The sequence below is a fragment of the Mus caroli genome, chromosome 7 (assembly GCF_900094665.2).
Source record: "Mus caroli chromosome 7, CAROLI_EIJ_v1.1, whole genome shotgun sequence".
Lineage (NCBI taxonomy): Eukaryota > Metazoa > Chordata > Mammalia > Rodentia > Muridae > Mus > Mus caroli.
The window spans coordinates 140,349,842-140,373,017 of record NC_034576.1 but is presented as its reverse complement, the minus strand read 5'-3'; the positions used below and the strand labels follow the sequence as shown (position 1 = coordinate 140,373,017).

At 45.0% G+C, this 23,176-nt stretch overlaps 1 protein-coding gene across 1 annotated transcript in view; it reads left to right on the top strand.

Annotated features, from left to right (window-relative positions):
- Window positions 1–23,176, top strand: part of Tcerg1l (transcription elongation regulator 1 like) — a 178,505-nt gene that overhangs the window by 133,546 nt on the left and 21,783 nt on the right. The window contains exon 8 of the mRNA XM_021168870.1: window positions 6,463–6,532. Coding sequence (XP_021024529.1) covers window positions 6,463–6,532 — 70 coding nt within the window. The remainder of the gene's footprint in view (window positions 1–6,462; window positions 6,533–23,176) is intronic.

Sequence of the window (23,176 nt, the reverse complement as noted above, 5' to 3'; positions counted from 1 at the left end):
GAGAGAGAGAGAGAGAGAGAGAGAGAGAGAGAGAGAGAGAGAGAGGAGAACACATAGATGTTAGTACATGTGGATGTAAGAATATGTGTATATTATAGAGTTTGAGTTTGGCACATGAGTATGGAAATGTTTATGTGTGTGAATAAGTGTGAGTGTGTAAGAGACAAAGGAGAAAAGGAGAATATGTATATATGAGAGGAATGTATATGTGTAAGTGTGCATGTTTGTGAGTGTATATGAATGTGCGTAAATGTACATGAGTCTGCATGTGTTTATATGTATGAGTATATAAATGTGCATAAATGTACATGTGTGTATATGAGTGTACATGTTTATGTGTGTGTGAATGTATATGTGTGTTAATATATAGTATGTGCATTTGAATATTCATATATGTATTTGTATATATGGAAATGTGTGTGTGAATGTGTATTATGTTTATGTGAGTATATGTATATGGTATGATTATGTGAGAGTATATATGAGTGTCGAAGTGTATATGAATATATGAGTGTACATGTTTATATAAGTATTCATGTATGTATGTGAGTGTATGTGTGTGTATGATATGCATATATGTAAGTATGTGTATGCTTTGTGTATATATGAGTATGCATGTGTATATCTGTTGTTTCTGTGTGCATATGAGAGGTATGTTTAAGTGTGATTATGTCAATATGTGTGTCTAAGTATATATGCATGTATGTATATGTGTGTAATATGTGTATATATATATGTGTGTATATGTGGCTGTGTATGTGAATGTACATATTTATGTCTGTATATGAATGTACATGTGTATGTGTATATGAGTATGTGTATAAATGCATGAGTGTGTGTGTGTGTGTGTGTGTGTGCGTGCATGGTGAGTACTCATGATATAAACTAAGGGAGTGGGAGATTTCAGCATCAGTTTACTGGGCATGGCCCAAGTTCTTATCCTTTGTCATTCAGCATGTAAGAAGGTAATCCACCCATGGCTCCAGCTGCACATGTGGCAGAGCATGGCCTAGTCAGCCATCAGTGGAAGTGAGAGGCCCTTGGTCCTATGAAGGTTCTATGCCCCAGTATAGGGGAATGCCAGGTCCAGGAAGCAGAAGTGGATGGGTTGGTGAGCAGGGGGACGGGGGAGGGGGATGGGGGTCTTCGGAGGGGAAACCAGGAAAGGGGATAACATTTGAAATGTAAATAAAGAAAATATCTAATCTTTTTTTAAAGAAGGGAATCCACTGTTTCATTCACCTGGACTTGCAGAGGGATTCAGGAGAAGATCTAAATTACCTTCTAATTACCTTGTAATGCATCCAGATGTTTTATGGCTCTGTAGTTTGCTGTTGAAGTAACGTGAAATGAGAAGCACAGGCTTCACTAGAACCCATTGCTACATTCTAGGATAAACTCCTCCCATCAGAGGCACTCACAATCGTGTCTCCATCAGACTGCCCATCAAGCCTAGCAGAGGTGCAATTCTTTCTGTGATAATCAGCAGCGGCAGTGTCCACTCTTCCTGGGAATGGCAGGAACCTCTTTACCATCTAGCTAATGCACTGGCAGCTCTGGGTCCTGGCAGCCCACCTGCTCTGTCCACAGAATGCATCCTGGTCCTGCACTGGGAGGGCCTTTCACTGGGAGGTCTAGTACAATGCAGCATTAAATATCAAAATGCATTAAAAACCTGGCCACTGAGCCCATCGTGAGGTAGAGAAAAGGATGGAAGAGCCAGGCAGAGGATCTTACTCAGCTCACAGGTCTATCAGATATGGGATCAGGACTTAAAAGCTGGTGGGTCTGACCTGAGGCTGAAGGAAAGCTACCTGATTGGGCCGCACAGGAGAGAGAATTCGGGTACAGGTAGCCTTGGCTAACAATGTCTTGTTCCCTACTTGGTAATAAAGACAAGCAAGAGCTCACTCAGCTTCAATTGCTGTGCAAATATTTTAGTCATTTATATTCAGGACAAATGTGGATTCACAGTGACATGCATTTCACTAAGTAGGATAAAAATCATCCTGAGGGTAAACACAGCTGCAGCTGGTGAAGGGGCTACTTCCTAGGCATTGTGTGGCCAAGACAGTGTGTACTGGGTCTCCACATCACAAAGAGACCAGGTGGCCACTGAAAGGCAAATGCTGGAACCCTCCCCAAAAAACAAAGATATGTTTCATTAGCCCAAGAAGAATCGGGTAGATGTGGGAGATGTTATGCTTAGCTGTGTCTGAGGGCCTGATGCTTACACATGAGCTGAGCCTGGTGTGTACCTTTCAATCATCCAGGCCTCTGCCCGATATTTTTACAATGAGGGCAACAGGACCTTGTTTTCTAAGGTCTGTTCCAATGGCTCTATTGGTCAATCTACGTGACACCACCTAAGCATGGGGAGGAAGCCATGGTCTCTTGGGAGAGTCCCACATGGACTTTAGCAGGTGACAGAGCACAGAATGTAGGTAGAGCTTGATAGGAGTCACTAGCTAGGGAAGGAACAGGTCAAGTCAAGAGGAACTGACCCCAGAGTGGGTGGCCTTAGGATGCTGTCATAACACTTTCGTCACAGCTGCATTTGGCCTCCTTCCATCAGGAAAGGCTAATATGCAGCTGAGGGGTAAGCCAGTGTTATCCCTCTTCCTCAATACAAGAAGGAAGCTGTGTGACCTTCTGTTGTTCCCTTCAGCCCCTGCCCATTATATGGAACTATACAACCCTCATCAGCATGCTTTCCCAAAGCCAAACTTCTCCCCATTTCTCACTTAGCATAAGAGAGAAGGAGGGAAGAAGGGAACTTAGTTCTTCTCTAAACCATTAGGTTTTTAAAAGTTGGAGCTAATCAAGCCCAGGTTTGACACTTGGTACTGCCTCAAATAGTGAGCACAGGCCAATCAGGAAGCTGTGTGTCTTCTAAGGCTATAGAATCCAAGCATAATGAAGATCCAGGTCAGGGGCTTTGGTCTACCCTGAGATAAAGCTGATGGCATTGACCTCACCAATGGGGTACAAGCATATGGCATGTTGTAGGCTCTGAAAGTAAGAGGAACAGACCAATTTGCAAGACCCAGCCACCCATTTCTGGGCTAAGAAGAGGAAGCCTAGAAGGTTCAGTGTGGTGTTAGAGCATAGGATAGAGGGATAGCACACACTTACTGAAACCTTTGGCAATGATCTTGAAGATGTGTCTTCAAAGATCTCTTCAAGAATGCTGAGTTTCCTCCACAAGTTTCAGCAGGGAACGTAGGTCAACCAAACAAAGCATTCCACAGAATCTGTCTCCTGGGTGAGCAGGCTTCAGTCTCAGTCCCCACTCAGCCCATGCTCTTTCTTAGCATGAGCTTCTTTGCCATTGCATTGGGCCCATAATTCAAATGTGCCCTAGGAGTACGGAGAAGGCAGTGCTAGCACCTGTGGGTGTCTGACTGAACCTGCAGTGGACATGCAGATGGAGCTGCTGTGCAGTGGACTTAGTATGACTGTGTCCTCCATGGCTTTGTCTATACTGAAAGCTAGCTTTCTACTCTGCTGGTAGTTATCTAACTCCATGATGGCCTCTGTTACTAAAGAACCCTGACTTCCTGGAGAGCCATAAAGAAAATGTACTTGTATCAGATAAGGTGCCATCAGACAAAAGAAGACTGCCCAAGCCAGCTTGTGAGGCAATGCATTTACTGTGGTTGGTTAACTTACATGGTTAACTCAAAAGGCAATCAGACCAGAAGCCAGTCCTCTGGGCCACTTAAGGACAGGTGCACTGATGAAAGTCCTACTCCAGTCAATTGCTTATCTCTTATATGATCTCATAAAGGAATGACCCCATGAAGATCTTATAAAGGTCTTCTGAGGGTCCCATGAGCCCTATAAGGCTTTCCCTCCACAGTAGTAGTTAGTTGTTCCTATGACATCTGTGCCACTGTTACTCTCATAGACATACCTTGCTTGGCATGACAGGGAGGAGTGACCACCTCTGCCTCTGTAGGTTGTGACTGCCTGGAACTCAGGTGCAAATCACACCCAGGATCTCACTGTTGAACTCTATGATCCCCTAGTCAGTTTCCACCACAGATTATTTCTGAATCATGCTGAAATTGCCAGAGTGACCCCTGCACTACCAGAAAAGAGCTTGCTTCAGAGATACAGGGGATTTTATGCTGTCATTTCATGAATTCTATAACTTAACGTGTGTTTGTTTATATATCCACATTTTCACAAGAACATCTATTGTGTAATTTCATATTATTGGAATGTATATCATCATATACATACATCTTGAATTTCTAATATTGTGAAATCTTCCTCTGAAGGGATCAATCAATGCATACTCGCACTGATGTATTCTGTGCCAGCCCTGTACATCACCAGAACTTAATGTAAGCCATTCTTTATTTCAGTTGGCATTTCTTTAATTTTGAGTGATTCTCAGGGGTCTGTCGGCCATTTGTTTTGTGTTTCTGGGAATACATTCACGTGTGTCTTTCTCGTTGAATTATAGGGACTCCTGTAAATTGAGGGATTAATGTCTTTGACTATAATGTTTTCCACTATTTTTCCTGGGCTCTGATCTTTTCCATAAAACAATTTGATGATGATTTTTTAAATTCTGAATAAAAATATATGTAACATGCAGCTTACCAGGTAGCCACCTTAAAATGTACATTTAGTGACATTCAGTTTATTTACAATGTTACCAACAGTTCTTTAGCTGGGGTCAGGACTTTCTGACCTCCCCACTCTATGATGACTTTCTGTCTGGCTTGAGCTGGTACAGGTCTTGTGGATATCGTCATCATACCCTCTGTTAGTCCTTATGAGCAATTGGCACATTTTCTTCAGCATTTTCTACAGTTTCACTGTAGAGATCCACCACCTCTGGGCTTTGCAACCTTTCCACACACAGCACCTTTCTATGATGATTACAGAGCTTTGAGTGTTTAATATTGTGTCCCATTTAAGGCTCAATGATCTGCAATATTATTCTTTGCATTTTGACCAGTGTGGGTCTCTGTGTTAATTGCCATCTACTGTAAAAGGAAGCTCCTCTGTGAAGGTGGAGAGATGCATTATTCTATGGAATTAATAATAATGGGAGAATAATACCAATCAGTTTTCCCCTAAGTCCTAGCACCTAACTAACCCAGGGTTCTGGGCCCCATTAATGGTGCCAAGAACAAATCCTGTCTTGTGGAGTAAGTCTTAAATCCTTTTTGAAAGTGGCTGACTGCTTCCATGACGTGACATTATTGCACCAATGGGCTTATCTTACCATGTTATTTACTACTGTATATGCAAGGGTTCACAAACTGATCACTTTTCTCCCCTAGTATGCATAGCAAACTCAGCACTATGAACCCTAATCCTAGTAGAGATGAAGTTTCCAGGTCAGTACCCAATGGTAAGTGTAGTATTTTAAAAGAAAATATAGGGAAATGGAAGAAGGAAGATCGGGAGTTCAAAGACAGCCTTGACTACATAAAATTCTAACACACACACACACACACACACACACACATGCAGAGAGGGGGCGGTGGGGAGAGAGAACACAACATACACTGAAATTACTATCCTGTGGTTTTCACACTTGTTAAGAGCAGGGACACTAGGCCTTCTAGGAAGGACACGGCAATATACAGCAAAGGGGAGGATATGATCCAGGTAGAGGAGTAGGGACCTGGAGGCAAAATCTACCAAGCCAACTCCACCACTTCCGCCCACCCCTGCTGTCAACATTATGACTGGCTTACAGAGATGGTGGATTTGAGAGTATAGACACAGAAACAGGAAACAATCTAGGCCACTTCTTGTTATACTGGAATTCCAATCTGTGCCATGGGTCAGAACTGGCAAGGCTCTGGAACCATCCCTTCCCCATTCTTGCTCTCTTGATACAGGAAATCCCAGGGCACCAATACATGTTTGCCATTCTGCCATGTCATGCAGTATTTCCAGGGCTGTACCATGCAGCTTGGAAACAGTCATGCAGCTCCCAAACACTTGGGCTTTGGAAACAGAGGCCCAGTCTGTAGTGAAGATCATATGGTATGCTGCACGGGCCTGTGACAATTGCAATGGATGGAGGGAGGCTCTGGGTACCAGGAGACTGATATGGAGAGGCTAGCACTTCAGCAGCCGGCTGGCAGAGAGGCAGGTGGTGCTCACACAGCTTGGGGAGGGCTGATCCTGAGGGTGCAACAGTGGTTGGTTTTTCTCTTATTTACTCATTAGGCCCATCTGAAGGGATGGTGATGTCTGGAGGCACAGGGGCTGGGGCTGTCAACAGTCAACAGTCAGGTATCTTTTCTAATGTGCATTTCATTAGAGAGGAATATGCATCAAAGAAAGCAAATTCATGCGACGAATGTCGGTGTCTAAGAGAAATCCAGTCAGTTTTCAGATGGGCTGGCTTGAGCGCCTCAGCTGCCTGCTGTCTTCCAGAGCACCGAGGCTGACCCTTCAGCTGTGGTAATGTGGTGTTTCTTTCAGCTGAAAGCAGCGATGGATCCAGCTCAGATGATGGCAGCGAGGACCAAAGTGTGAAAACCAAGAGGAACAGGTAGGTGGCACTGTTCTCTCCCATTGTGTCTTCCCTTGATGCTTTGGTGCTGTGAAGAGAAAGTACTTTGACTGCATTGAATTTGAGCAAAAGAAAAAAAAATAGTTTAACTGGGAAGCAGATGGCTGCATTATCTCTTGGCACCTGCTCTGCTGAAGTTCAGGGTCACATGCTCCCCTTCCAGAGCCATGTGGAAGTGGCCATGTCGCCCACTGCTCAGGGCAGACCTGTGCTTTGTAAGATACTAAATCAAGGCAGGCAGTTCTGGCTGGACATTGCATCTCTGGGTCTTGCTTGCAACCCATCCAACCCATGTCTAAGAAGTTCGTTCCTCTGCAAGTAAAACTGTGGACCTGTCTGCAGAAGTGCACATGGCACTTAGTGACATGGAGGAATCTATCAAGTTTGCTTGTCATTGCCTGGCTGCAAGTGTGGGATGAAAACTTGTCCTTTCTCTTCTAATGGTCTCTCACAAGGCCACTCGTTTGTCTTCTGTATACTTAACATCATATATAGGGGGCTACTCTAAACAATATAGGCATCTTGAGTCCTCAGAACAGGACAGATGGAAGGAAGGATGGAGCTATAGGCACCTTCATGAACTGAGAACAGTGGGGTTGAGTCTGGAATGCCAAGTAGTACTTCGAAGGCTACGTCATGAATTTAGTTATCTTTGGCATAGGTAGGACCTGGATGAATATCCTACTGGAACCTGAGAGTTACTTGGGCCCATCAGGCACCTTCACCAGTGTACCCGGCTTCTGCATCATCTTCTCTCTGGAGTTCCCTCAGCCTGGACCAAAAATTTAAAGGTGTTGGTCAAGCATGTTGACAACATTTCCTCCTCAAAAATTGTCCTTAGGAGACGCAGACATTTGACATAACAAAGGATAAGATCTTGCTTCAGCTCCGTTATCCATTTTCACTCCTTTGCTCCTTCATCCTGAGATATTTCAGTAAACAAAGGGATGGTGTGGGAAACAGATGCTGGGCCAGCATTCCCAGGAGCTGAAACTGAGAGTGGATTCCTCTTTCTAATGAATGCACCAGTTAGATCGGAGGGAGAACTAGGGGAGTTCAGAACCGAGAGGAAACCCACAGGGCTTTACAGAATTATGTACTAAATTTTAAGCAAACAAAACCAAACCATTATGCAGGTAAAAGGCCGAACACTGTTTTTCTCATCCCTGGGCTTCTACATGCTGTGCCTCAGTCTGGGGTGGCGCTGGATGTGTGAAGGGTGAGCTTCCATGAAGCAGGGACAGGTCTCTGTGTAACCCTGGGGCTAAACCTGTCATCCAAATCTTGGAGTCCTCTGTTTTCTGACTGCCTCAACTCTTGCCCTTAAAAGGCCACTTGTACTTTGTAGGAGGGTCCAAGAATACCCACTTGGCCACAGGAGATTTTTATGCAGGGCCTTTGATGGTTCAAGACTTCTAGGAATGGGAGGAAGGGCAGCTTTTGGGCTACTATACTCACACCATGGTTGTCAGCCAAGCTGTCCCAGCTGGTCTGTGTACCCATACCCTGCATTTGAAACACAAGACAAGCTCCCCGTGGTGCAGGGGACATGGACTGGCCTCGGATTCTGAGCAGTTGGCATTTAAATAACATCAAAACATTAATTCTGGTTTTAATCATCTGAATGACTTCCAGAATTAAAGACTGACTTTGAAGCAAGCACAGATGTTTCCTGTGGAGCTGCTCCAATGTCTGCAGTTGTGCACATGTCTATCCACTGCAGCTATGGGAGGGGCTGGTGCCTGTCACATGCTGGTGTGCCTTCGGGCTCACCAGGTCCTCACCAGGGCTGCCTCGGTGAGACTGTGTCTGCCTAATAAACTCAGGCAGGAAAATGTTCTGTAGCCATGAAGCAGCCAGACTGGGAACCTAGCATATTCTAGGAAGCTCTGGAAACCATTCATTTCTGAGCTGGTGTATAGAGAGAGGCTGGGTCTCTCCTGTGTTTGCAGAAGGCGGGTTTGCTCTGTGCAAGCAAAGGCAAGCATTCCTTGATGTGCAGAAGGTAGGCCACCCACCCTGTGTTCACAGAAGTTGAATCTTCTTCCCCTGTATGTGCAGAGGGTGGGCCTGCCGTGTGTGTTGAAAGAGGATCTGGTTCGTTTGTCTGCCTGTGCCTTGTAGAAGGCAGCCCTGTTGTGTCTGCAGCCCCACCGTGGTGCAGTTTCTTACTACACAGTTTTCTGCAGTGCCCATGACACTTCACGCCCCACTGCATTTTACAAGTGGCACCTCAGAGATCTTGGCACTATATGCACTTGATATTACAGAATATAATCTTGACCTGCCCCTTTAATATAAATAACATTTTTTTTTTACACTTTCAAGAGCACTGAAAGCCCTCTTGCAAGGGGTAACTGCTGGCCCAATGTGTCATGATATATAGAAACAGGGGCTAAATGATGATGGTGGTGATTCTAGATTCTTCTCCACCCCTGCATTTTTGATGAGCTCTGGCACAGCTGATACCCACTTGGGGCATTCAAACACAGATGGAATTAAATTGATTGTGCAGATAATGTAGGCGCAAATGATACTTCTCCTAAAATTCCCTTGGAGGAGAAATCTGTCACAATGACAAGCTTTCAAAACACAAAAGTATTTTAAACTACCTGGTGAGTGCCATTTCCGAAAGCTTGTTATTTACTATTTAGTGAATGTGTTCCTGATGCAAACTCATCCATCTTCCCCAGGACCAGAAAATTGACCTACTGCTGTGTGTCCTCTTCTCATACGGTGCTTGGCAGCCCTGCCACTTCCTACCTTCTAAGGAGTGGGTCTTTTTACTGTTTGGACCTGCTTTGAGAGTGCTATCTATTTTTTAGGGAGTCGAGACTTTATTTCAAATTCAAATGGAATCACTTGGGGGAACTCAGCAAAAAGATGTCATCTAGTTTAGAAATCAAAATGGAAGTAACCATGAAACATTATAGGGAAGTTGTCATCGGCATAAATGGCAGCTTACCCCATCCTGAGAAGCCAGGTTTTATCAGGCAGGGATAGCAGTTCCCACTGAATAGATGAACTTTGTCCTTTAGTTACCATTAGCACAGTGGCTTTGATATAGTTTTGATATTTCCATCACACTGGTATAGATTTCTTCCACTAGGTTGACTAAAATGACAGGTCATGTTGCCTCTAACACTTTGGGGTGCAGTTAGTGGCTTTGGGTGTACAAAGCTGACTGTCTCCTGCCATAAAAGTGTCGGATCAAGTAGAGTGTTTTGGTAGTGAATCTTGATGATCAACTTTGCAGGATTTAGAATTACCTAGGAGACACACCTTTGCATGTATCCACAAGGGCATGTCCAGAAATGTTTAACCGTAGGGGTAAGATCCACCCTGAACATGGACAGCAGCATCCCACTGGCTGAGATCCCAGATCTGGTTAGAATGGAGGAAGCCAAGGGAGCTCTAGCATTCATCTCTGCTCACCTCCCGACTGTAGACACGATGTGAGTAGCGCCTCATCCTCTGCCATCAAGCCTCCCCTGCCATGATGGACCATGCCCCAAAGCTATGAGTCAAGATCAAGTTGATTTTGTTGGGTGTTTTGTCACAGCTGTAAGGAAAATAACTAATATAGGTAACTTTGAAGGTCATGGACAACTCCATCTGAAGACCCAAGATGCTAGAATGAGTAAGAAGTGGCCTACTGGTATCTTCTTGCTTTCTCCAAATCTGCCACTATTGATTGACTCCCAGAGACCAAGATTTCCCAGATAGAATTAGAGTGTAAAGTAATTTCAGACCACTTAGGAAGAGATGGGTCCTACAAAGACTCTCTTCCCTTGTGATCATGAGATTCTCTTCCAGGAAATGTATGACTATGATTCATCCTCTTGTAGGTCTTTATTCCGGACATGACCCTAGGGCAAGGGGAGTCCATTCAAAGCAAATGAATGTCATCATCCAAAAAACAAACACAAGAATTTAATGGTAACTTTCAATCCTGGGCCAGCCAGGCCACGATGGGAGATTTGAAGCTCCCAATCCCTGGACAATCCTCAAGCTAAGTCCATCCCTGGATACAGTTGTCTGGGGTTGTTGGGAGGTGCTCTCTGCACAATCAGAGAATGGGTGTCTCCCCATCAGTAAGAAGGAGGCCAGCATACAGAGCCTCCGTCCTCACAGTGTAAGCTGAGCCCTTCTTCCTACCTCAGTCTCTTAGTTAATTTTCTAAATGTTGTGTGAAAACACCATGACCACAGTAACTTAGAAAGTGTTTATACGGATCCTGATGATTAGAGGCCATGATGCTGAGCAAAAGCATGGTGGCAGGAAGAGCTGAAAACTCACATCTTGATCTACAAGTAGGAGGCAGAGAGAATTCATGGTAATAAATATTCAAAGCCCCTAGTGATCCACCTCCTTCAGCACAACCACACCCCCTAATCCTTCCCAAACAGTTCCACCAACTGGCATACGAGCCTATGGGGGCCATTCTGAATATCAACTATTGAGCATGGGAACTGTTTGAAAATGCTGTAAGATGATGCTCTGAAATAACATCTCTTAAGGCTCTCCTGGTTGACAATAGGATTCGCTGCCTCTCTGTGCCAGCCCTAGAGATCTGCCTAATTCCCTGGAGACCTTGTGAGAGAAGAGAAAGTGTGAGATCCTTTGTAGTCTTTGGCATGTGTAATGATGAACAAATTATTCACCTCCACTTGTGTTTTAAGCAGTCCCTTTCACTTAATTCATTCTTTTAAGTGGACAATTGACTCAACCTAGAAATCTGTGGCTTTGCAAATGGTGTTGGTCCTGTGCCATGTCACTAGGTGGTCGACGCAGGACCCGTCATTGACATCTGCCTATGAGAAGACTGAGTGCAGAAGCAGGTGTTTGTCATGGGATTTCAATTTGTCTTTTTAAAACTACAACATGAACAGTCCCCTGAATTTATTTGCTTTCTGGAAGTGATAAAGAGATTTATGTATTCTGTAGATGGAGAGGGGCATTAGCCAGGAGATCACTGTGTTACAGCCTTTGGTACCATGTCTGGATGCAGGGTTATTATCTTGTGGGTGGGGTCAGGTGAAGTTTTCATTTTCTATCAAGCTTTTCACTTAAACTATGAGGAGTCTGAAATCCGGATGGGATGAAGCCAGTCTAGAACTTGTAGATAAAATCATGTTACTTATGATCTTCCATCTCATGAAGAGGATAGCCCATTATAGAATCTCCTCTGAGGGTCTCTGTTCTTCTGTTCAAGTGGTTGTTAGAGGACTCCGGGCCTTCCTGTACTCTGCAGCATAACCCTATGCACGTGCAGATCCTCCCCCACGGCTGTGGAACAGCAGCAAGCCACTCTTACATAAAGAAAGGAAGCCATTTCTTTGCCACCCCCAAGGTTCTATCTGACTGGTTTGTCAATCTATGTGCAGGAACTTATATACTGGGTCCCAGTATGGTTCTGATCTGATTGCATCCCCATCTTGCTAGCAGGATGCAGAATTCTGAGATAATGCTGCCAGATAACCACAGTCTCAGTCCCACTATGGGCTGTAGAACTCACCACAACTCAGGAAGGCAGACAAAGTGAATAGGTGAATGGACATCTCCAGATGACATGAATCTGGTCCTCCTCATTTGTCATGTGCTGAACAAATATCCATCACCACCTAGTGTTTAGGGTGCGTAGGCAGAAGCACAGAGAACAGTCCATGGTCTGCGGTCTTAGGGTTGTGTTGTACTGTGTTTCTAGTTCTGGGGTACTATGTATCCCCTACTTCAGCAGAACAATTTCCAACTCTATTCTGATCCTGTCTTTTGCATTCTTCCTTCTGTCTGTGATCCAAAGCACTCCCCACCCTCAGAACTCCTTCCCTCCCACCGATTTTCAAGCTCCAAGGCCCAGTTTAGCTGCCTACATGGAGAGGGGAAATTTCCATTGTTTAGCAACTTCCTCCATCAAGACCAGCAGCCCACAGACCCAAAGGACAGTGAGGCTTTCTAAAATTGCTACAACTTTTTAAAAAATCGCTAGACAGTTTCTTAAGAGAGCAGGTAGTTTGTGTGGTATTTGAAATGGAATAAGGCAAAGTCCGATGGCTGGTGCTCACGGGAGGGCTCGGGTGTGGTTCCTTTCCAAAGTCCCATCTTCATGCAGTAATCTTCTTGCAGACTTCAACTAACTAGTCAACGCTTATTGTGTGGTTATGGTCTGCCAGGCTATTGAGTTCTACATACATCACCACAGGAATACAGAAGGTCACTGTCCAGTGGGCAAGGATATCCACCTTAAAGAAAAAAAAAAAAAAGTAAAACAGATTATCAACAGCTCAGCCCAGTCCAAACCCTTCAAAGGCACTATAGCTATGCAAGCCCCTCTCTTCTCATCTCCCGTGAAGGGCACTGCGTTTGCCATGTGAGAGACCACTCTGCTGAAGGAAGAGGTGCAGTGACAATTCTAGGTGACCACCAGCCAGCAGGGCAAGAGAGCCAGTGTGTGCCCCTGAAGAGGCAAGCTGTTTGAGGGCCTGGCCCAAAGTCAGGACAGCACCAAGGAGAGGGCAGTGGGAGGTGCATTGGTAACACACTGATTAGGCAGAGCCATTCTAGCAGAGCACACAGCCCTGGAGATGATGGGAAAGAGAAACCAAGCGGCTCTCCTGCTAACCCTGCTGGAGCAGATCCCACAGTGAGGAAGGCAAATGACTACTTCCAATTTCAAAGCCGTGACTATCTTAACTTTAATTACAGAAGAATTCAACACAGTAAAGAAAATACACCTAACCCTCACAGTTCAATTTTCTTGCTCTCACAACCTCCAATCATCGAAGGAAGAGTCTCAGTGGTGAATTGTGTACACTCAGTTGGCCTGTAGGCATATCTGGGTATGGGGGAATCTTTAATTCATGACCTCCACAAATACTGTGTAAATTTCATTTGTAAATAATTTAGGATAATGGCTTAATGTAAGCATTAATTAATAATCTTCTGACATTAGTGCGTGGTCTCCAGTCCTAGAGGGTTCAAGTTTCCTTGATTTGTATTTTTTTTCTTGCAAGTTCATGTTTTGAACAAGTGTCTCAACCAAGTTCAGATCCAGCATACTGTTGATATCTTGCATAAGTTTCTTTTAACCTATGGACTCATGCCATCCACTCTCCATCTGTCACTTCATTGTCACATTACAATTTCTTTATAAAGCAAGGTACTGTGTAGACTGGGTACCTGGAATCACAAAGACCCAACTTCAGTTTGGTTTATGGTGGGCAGGAATATCACCTGGTGATGCTGAAGAGATCCTTTCACCAGCAGCTGGCCACACCTGGCCATGCCATTCTGGGATGTAGTGGGGGATCTGATCTGCTCACTCTTTTTTTCAGACTGTCAAACACTGGTGTCTGAATTCTGCACTTAATAGTTTGACTATTGCTCTTACTATTGTTTTGCTTTTATTTATTATTGTATGTGTTTATGTTGGGTGTGGGGAGATACATGCATGGTATGATATATATGTGGAGGTCAAAGTCATGTCTGTTGAGTGGGTTCTCTCCTTTATATGGGTTTCGGGGATCAAGCTCAAATCATCAGGCTTGTGTGGCAAGTGACTTTACCCACTGGCCTACTTTCTGTTGCTGTGATGAGCTATCCTAACCACAAACCTCTGAAGGAAGGAAGGAAGGAAGGAAGGAAGGAAGGAAGGAAGGAAGGAAGGAAGGAAGGAAGGAAGGAAGGATTTACTTTGGCTCACAGTTCCAGGTATCAGTCCACAATTATTGGGAAGTCAAGAGCACAGAAAGAATGAATGTCTATATGCCCTCTTGCTTGCTCACTGTTCTCAGCTACATTTTTCCATCACATAGTGGTAGGATCCTCTGCCAAGGTAACAATCCCACCCTCCAGGGCTGGGTCTCCCCACATTGATTAAATGAATTAAGACCATCCCTGTATATGCCCACAAGCCAAATCAATGAAGAGAACTCTTTATTGAGACTCTCCTCAAGTGATTGTAGATGCTAAGTGCTTGGTGCCTCCCCTCAATGTTAGTTTCTAAAGCAGCCTGTGTGACCCCTGGTGTCCTCCACAGCTGATCTGCTTGTTTGACCTCCTGGGTTTAACATGGTGATGTGTTTAAAATGATGGAAAGAGAAGCTCCATAGCATTATTGTTCTTCGTTGCAGGTTACACTACCCAAATATGGAGGTGTTGGGTTTTTGATCTTTGTTTTTTTAATCTGGATTCTTTCTTACCTGTGTTTCTTTGTGTTCTGTTGCAACACTGTTCACTTGTTGGAGACTCCCAGCCTTCTCTTCACTATGCCTGTTTCTCTGTATCCTGGTCCTTTCCTTTTTTGAATTTAACTATTTCAAAAATATCTATTTGTTTATTACTATGGTGTATATTTATGTGTGTGCATGGTCCCCCTGCCCCACTCCCATGTGTGAGAGAGAAAGAGAGAGAGAGAGACAGAGAGAGAGAGAGAGAGAGAGAGAGAGAGAGACAGAGAGAGAGAGAGAGAGAGAGAGAGAGAGAGAGACAGAGACAGAGACAGAGACAGAGACAGAGACAGAGTGACAGAGAGACAGAGAGACAGAGAGACAGAGGCAGAGAGACAGAGAGACAGAGGGAAAGAGAGAGGGAAGAAGAGAGACAGAGAGAGATGGACTGACAGACAGAGATGAGGAGGTCAGAGGACAACTTTGTGGAAGGTTCTCTCTCTTCACTTTTATGTGGGCATCAGGGATTGAACTCAGGCATGTGCCATTGGGCAGCCAAGCCATCTTTACCCACTCACAGGTTATCTCACTGTTAAGACACCATCACCTTGCGTTCTGACTACTGTGTTTTTCTGTTCTGCTTTCCTTCTAGTTTTAAACATTTCCTGGGTTTTCTTAGATCCCCTTTCCAGGTCTATATTTTTCCAGTTGCCTCCTCCCTCGTGTGTCCTGTTCTTTCTTGTGCTGCTATTAAGTAGGACGTATTACACTCTTTCTAGAATTTTCAGCTCACTCTTTGTAGTTGTGCTTCCCTGGACTCCTGGCTATGCCATCCTTGCTTCCTTACGCTATTTTGTCTGTATTCTCATTGGTGTCCTGGGGGTGAGTGGGACTAGGCTTCCATTTGGCTGCCCATGTTGAAGCTGTGTCGTGATGGGGTAAGGTCGGGGTTGTGTGCCTGACCTCAGCCCAGCACCTGTCCTGAGTAAGGCACAGTGAGGTCCTGTGTCCTGGCTCTGCTCTCTCTTCCCCACGTCTTCCTTTGCTGCCCCCTGTGCTTCTGTGTATCCTAATCTCTCTTCAGCAGATGTTTTGCCTGAGAAAGGGGTGTCACAGCCCTGCTACTCCAGCTCCCCCATTATCCCATGGACATTCCTGCAGTTTAGTCACTGGAAGCCCTGCTACATCAACTACAATTTGAAGAGCTTCTTAGGGTAAGCCAGGCCATCTCTAAACCTGGGTCTTTGCTCACTATGGGCTTTGGACTGGATGGTGCTCAGAGCGTTAGGGTGTGGAGGCTCCATCTGCCTTTTTCTCAGACAACTGCTGATACTGAAGACCTGGAGGCTACGATCAGGTGGTACCCAGTCACAACTCAGTGTGTCAAGATGTCTGCGGATTTTTGTTTTCCTTGCAACTCTGTCTGCTTTTGGCTATGGATATAAGGTTTTAAAAAGTGGTCTCTGCCGTTCGTGGAGGTTTCTTTCCATTTTAACTTAGATTTCCAATGATCCCTGTATTTTGAGATGCATGTGCCCACAGTCTGCTTCTTTTCTCCAATAGTCCCCAAAAGGTATACAACAAAATAACCACAATCACCACTATCAATACCACCACCACCACCACCACCACCATCATGATCATCATCATCACCATCTTCATCATTGCTATTATGCTGCCTGGAGGCAGTAGGCAGAGTCAGGGTAGCAGAGTTTTTTGATTGTTGCATGCTCTGTGAATGGTTGATCAGTCGCTATCAGTAATGCTCCAAGCACCTACTGGTCTCCCCTGGCCAAGACCTGATTGATTGAAGACTTCCTTGGAGGTGCATATAAGCTCCCAAGCAGGGTTGCCTAGGGAGTCTGTGCTGTGTTTTGTTTAGGCTGCAATAGATGTCAGCTGCCCAAACCCACCTTCATGTGCTCCCAATAAGATGCTGTAAGGTCACAGTTGAGAAACACTGGGAAAACCTTCCAGATTAAGCTAATCCAAGCACAAGAGAAGGACAGGAGGGGCACAGGACTTGGCAGAACCACTCAAGAAGCAGGTGTACCAGCCAGTGCCTGCTGTTTGGTCAGCTATAAAGATGTCTTGCTTCTGGTAGTCCCAGGAATTAGAGCTCCAGGTTCTCAAGGATTCCACCACAAGTCAGAAGGGGTCACCACCACCATCAATCAAATCAGATCAGCCACTGTCCAAAGCAATTTGAATGCCTTATCTCAACTTAGAGGGCTTGAAACACAGAGAATTGTAAGCAAAACACTTTTCAGCAGATAGTTCATGGCCTCTGAATGACAAATGTCTTTGCCTACGGGACCTCCAGTGTGCTGCAGACCCAGCACAGCTGTGTCCTGACTTCATGCTCCCATCATTCTTCATTCTGTCCTCTTGTCTAGTGTGACACCTGATGCATACTGACATTCATAACCACAAGGTCAGCAGAGGCAGGAAGAGATGAATAAATGTGACCACCCTGACACACAGGACTGCTGCCCAGCCATGGGAAGCCTGCCTAGTCTGAGGCTTAGTAGATACAGTGTTTGGGGAACACTGAGAACCTTCTTTGTAAATCATCAGGGAACAGTTATTAATTAGGGATCATCAGGAGGGCTCAAAAGAACACAGCAAAGGGGGATGGGGATGTGTGGTTGTCAATCAAACAAGACCAGCAATCAGGGAAGTTAAGGCCCTGGATTGGCCCCATTTCTGCTTCTCCAGGAGCACCTTGAGTTCCTCTTACCCAGGAGTCTGTGTCTATACTAGGCAGAATTTCCTCTATATAACAGCATAGGAGGAGCGGCTCTGCTCAGCCCCTTGGCACTTTTCCAGATTATAACTGTGCCCAGGCCCCACAAGTGTAAATTTTGCCTATGGCCATGATCCACCCGAGAGAGGCATCAGCTTTGAGTCCCTACCTGAACGGTGCGATATGGGTGGATGGGCAGAATTGAGGTTCCCTTGCTCTGGTCTTTTCCAGAGCCCCAGAGCCGCAGATTGATGAACAGACCTGCTTTACAGCTGCCAGAAGCATTCCCCTGCACAGCACAGTGCGGAGGCTAAATGCCTGACACAGAGATCGCTCAAAGTGCGCCACATCTGAAGATCATTTGTTACACTGCACGTGATAAGATGTCTGAGGCCCCATAAGGCAAAAAGATTCACGGAAACTTTGATTCCTGCAGAATTTTATATTGTGTCTAACACCGGAGTTACAGGCTGATGATATTTTGATGATAAATTCCCAGGTATCTTTGCTGGAAGACAGAATAATTCTCCCCATTTATTAAGTCAAATAAAAGGGGATGTGTTCCCAGAAGGACTGAGGCTGGAACTCATCTGGGGAAGAGCTAATGTGGATAGCCAGAAGCCATCATAGCTAATGAGGGCAAAGAATTATCACCAGTGCTCCCATCATAGTCACTATTGTGATTATATATATGTATGCCTATGGATAGAGTGAAACAGTGAGGACTCAGGCTTATCCTCATTCACCATTATCCCTGTTCATCATTCCTATCATTGTCGTTATCACCATTTCCATCATCATGGTCACCATCATCACCATCATTGACACCATATCAACATCATGGTCACCACCATCAACATCATTATCACCATTATCAATATCATCACCATCATCAACATCGTTGTTACCATCAACAACATCATTGTCAGTATCATCATCATTGTCATCTCACCATCGTTATCATCCTCTCACCATCACTGTTATCATCATCACCATTGCTGTCACCATCATCTCCATCATTGTCACCACCATCAACATCATGCCACCATTAATTTCAACATCATTGCAACCATTACTAACAGCATCACCATAGTTACCATTATCGTTACCATTACCACCATTGCCAAATTACCAGAAGCATCACCATCATCATTACCATTATCACCATTGTTATCAAATTCCAGGTCAACACCATTCACAGACTACCCACTGGACTAAACCATTTAACTATATGATATTAATTTAAAGAGGGTGTTACACAGAGAGTTGTAAACAAACACCAGACATTTTTGTTTTACTTAATTTTCCAAAATCTCAAGTGGCAGATACTATCAGTATTAAAGCTTTATAAGTAAGATGAACACACTGAAGAAACTGAGTTCAGGGGGAGGCTTGCCTGAGATCTTACTACATTTTAGGGCGGGGTGTAAGGTGTGTGAGACGGCAGAGAACAAACTACTAATTAGTGCCCAGCATTCTTCCTCTCACCCCACAAGGTGAGTCCTGTGTTATTGCTAGTGGGGGCATAAAGACAGTGGGAATGGAGAATTAAATGTGCATCTTGGCAGAAATCTCTCGTGGACCACACTGGGATATCCAGCCTTGAGCATGATGCTTCTCTCTTGGCTCCTGCCTTATACACAACAGTGAAAACTCAGAACTAGGGTACATTTGCAAAGATAATTTCATCTCATAAACTCCTTTGATTACTCTCATTGGTGACAGTAGAACCCCATGACCACACATTCAGAAGTCTTACACACTGCAACAGTCATTGCACACTGTCCAGCTTCTTCATTCACCAGTCTACAGTGCTAAGACAAAAGCTGGGATAGGGTTGAGTAGTGAGGACTGGGGCTTATAGGTGTCACAGGAAGGAAAGCTGAAGACACCAAAATATACTCTTTAAGAAGTGGACCTGGAATTGTACTTCATTCAATGTCTTCAAGGAAGTTACAATCACAAAGTCAAATCCCACAAGAATTTACTCACTGTCACTAATGAGATACAACAATACCTTCACTACCCACTGGTACCCAGGGACTGTGTTCTGTCTGCAGTTGTAGACTATAGATGAGGGAATGGCTTTTTAAGAAAAACAAGATGTGTCACCATCTTACAGAGAGACTTCATTACTGGGACAAAAGAGTTCAGCTTCTCAAGACAGGTCCCATGTATCATTAGAGACAGGCAGGTGACATGCAAAAGCTGAGTTAGGCCTGGATGGACAGACGACAGGATGACATCTGAGAAGAAAGAGCATGTGACAAAGATGCTCAAGGAAAGCAGGAGGAGAGTGCATGGAATGTATGCAGAAGTTTGTGAGTGATGAGGACAAGAGAGGCTTGTGGCTCCTGGCTCAAGGTTATGCGCAGAAGACACACATGAGAGTTACAGACATGGGCCATGAGGCCTGGAATGAAGGGCACACTGAAACTAGGCCTCTTATAAGGAATTGGAGATTAATTTTGGTCACAATCAGGTTTAAGACCTGATTCCTGATTAGGCTGGCTTTTGACAAACTGTGGAAACTCTGAATTCTGTGTTGTCACAGGGCAGCACGAGGGGACACAGAGTACACTTGCTACTCCAAGAATCTTCATAATGAAGCCAGCTGCTTACATCATTACTTGACTTCATCTAACTGTAACCACCCATGGAAGGGCCTGCTTGTCCCATTGTCTGTTCACATATCAACAGCAGTGTGATGAGGCTCTCTGCCCACATATCCACATCTGTCCACACATGTGGCAGCTCCTTGACCATCCCTTAGGTTTACTAATTTTCCAAAACATTACAGGACTCATCAAAAATGACATACATGTATACACATAGTGAGGGGTCAGAGCTGAAGCTCCCAGTAACAGGATGTAGTGAAATGTGCCTGGGGTGGGCCTCTGGCTGACATTCCCAACCCTTTGTCATTCCAACAACTTTGCAGAAACATGACACCTTTGGGTAGCCATTATCCAGGGTAGGACAAGAGAGGAGAGAAACTGTTGTTGTCTCAGGCTACTGCAGCCAAGGGTCACCACCTTGTAAAGAGAAGAGCTGGTATCTGCTTGACAGTGATGCCAAGACAGTGACTGCCCTGATGTTTGCTGTCTCTATGGGATGGAGTTAACAGGACCACATTGCATCACAGAATTATGCTGTAGGAATGCCAAGATCATCTTGCTAGAACTTCATATCTCACTGAAAATAATGAGACCCAGAGATTTCCACAGCTTGGCCAGGGGTGTTCATGAGGCAATCTCACTGTGAGATGCAGGGCACATTGAACATGACATGTTCATATTGGTGCTTTCCCCTGAGCCTATCACATCTATGGAACTCTCCACTAGAGTTAGCAACTTCCCATAGAGCAGCTCTCTCTACACAAGGTGGTGACCTCACGGTTGCAGTGGCTCAAGGCAACCATCATTTCTCGCAAGTTCAATCCAAAGGTTTCATTCCTGAAAAGCTGCTGGTGTAATAGTGTAGTTGGGATGTCATCCAGAGGCCCAGTCCAAGAACACCTATACTAGGTCTTACTACACTGGAACTTCAGCTATGACTCCCACTGTGGCTTGCGTGTATGCACCTCTCCTCAACCCAGGCTCATCAGAGTACATGGCCTGGGTAAGTGAGCCACATGGTTTGCCCCAAACTCTCTGTATATAATGCAGTTCAGGTCACATTGAGAACGCATGGATGTGAGGAGGTGGCAGGTTTAGATAACAACGAGGGAGTGACCTTTTCCCTCCAGGAGCTCATGAGATGGGCCACCCCACATTTGAGAATAGGCCCCATGGCTTTGCCTGACTGATTCTCTATCTCTAGTCTATACATTTTCTCATGTAGGTTGTATGACAGAGGACATTGATGAGATGGGCTAGTGACTCAGGCTTACAGAGTGAACTGAGCCCTCCCAGACTATAACAGACAGCAGTTTGGGTGTTGCCATTTGGTTGCCTAGGCAACTAGTTTAGCCTTTGGATGGCCCCACAGGGAGAACCTGGGTGAAGGAGGAATCTGAAAGGTTGTGGGTAATCTTGATGTACCCAGAGTGCTGGGCTGAGAGACAGCCATGGGAACACAGAGCCTGCAGGGATAGAGATGGTCACCTCAGTATCTTTCTGCCTCAGAGGAAAGAGGAGGGCGTAGTATGTTCCTCCTTGGAGTTAGGCGACTATGGGTTGCTGGTACCTGGAGTTAGGGAAACATCTCTGTGGGTGAAAGGTTGAACAAAACCAGCCCCTCTTAAGTCCACAGTTTGAGAGGGGTTGAGCTAGGACTTTTTTCAAAGGAAAATATGGAACAAGTACAATTTCTGTCCAGCCATTTACCTGACACCAGAACAACATGCCACGCTAGGTACCGAGTTGTGTTCTCAGGTGACTTTCTTTCTGGACAAAACTCAGAATGAGCAAGCATTATCATCTACAGAAAGCAGTCAGCCTTACCTTTTATTAGAGGTACAAAGCCCATTCCAAAGCGTGAACACAGACATACATTCAGGTCTTGGCATTTGCTTCTGACCAATCCAGGCAAACGGAGAGCCCCATACTCTGGAAGGCATCCAGTAGCTCTGAACAAAATATTTTGTAGGATAAGCAATAGCAGATCATGATGTGCTCAAGGTACAACAATATAAGCCTTGTTTCCACACTTCTATTTTGGGCTAATGAAAACTTACTACAAAGAAGTCCTAATTATATCTTTGCCGTGCCGTCATAGAAGCAGCAAAGACCGTACATTTCCCTGAAACAGCTGATCTATAAATAAAACCCCTCATACGTTCAGCACCCCTTGTTGTCCTTTCACAAATTTTCCACTAGTTTGGAATAATCTACACTGCAGCCCTATGAGCCAAGACCCTTGTTAGGCACAGAGTGCTGAATGCTCTCAGCACATGCTAGATGCAACAACAAACCATGTGTCTCCCACATGTGTACTTCTGATGGTGTGGGCAGTCTGTCTTCAGTGTTGTCTATGTGACCTCAACTTACCATCACTGGCCAGCTTGACCTGGGAGCAGCAAGGACAAGCATGCTGCAGAGGGGTGCCTGGTGTTGGGACTGTCCCAGCAACAAAACAACTCCGCTAGTCATTTTGAACAACCACTGCCATGGACCTGACTAGAGACAGATATGGAACTTGAGCTGGGGAATGGACCCTATGAGGAACCAGGGTGGTCAGAGTAAGGCTGAAGTCAGGATTGCATAACAGGGCAAGAGCCAACTGCATCCTACATGAGGGTGTCACTGTAGCTTATCTGGGAGAAGAAGCCACTGTGTGGAATTATAGTACCAACTTTGGTCAAATATTTTCTTCCAATGTAGACACTAGCCCTATGAGCCTATGGAAAGGAACCCAGGAGTTTCTAGAATAAGGCGCATGCTATGAAAAGACCTATCAGGGGCCCTGCTACCTTGACAGGCACACCCAAAGTGGTACTTCAAAAAAGTGGGCCTCCCTTTTCTTCTACCTGTCCTCCAGGCATTTCAGAGACAGGTCTGTGAGTCTGCCCCTGCCTTCAACTTCTTGGGACTTGGAGCTGTGGGCCAGGCCTTCAATCTCAGTCTCCTCTCACAACACAGCAAAGCCAGTTGCCTTTTAAGGCAAGTCTTTCTTCATATCTTTCTTTCTTTCTTCCTTTCTTCCTTCCTTCTTTTCTTTCTCTCTCTCTGTCTGTCTATCTCTCTCTCTCTCCCTCTCCCTCTCTCT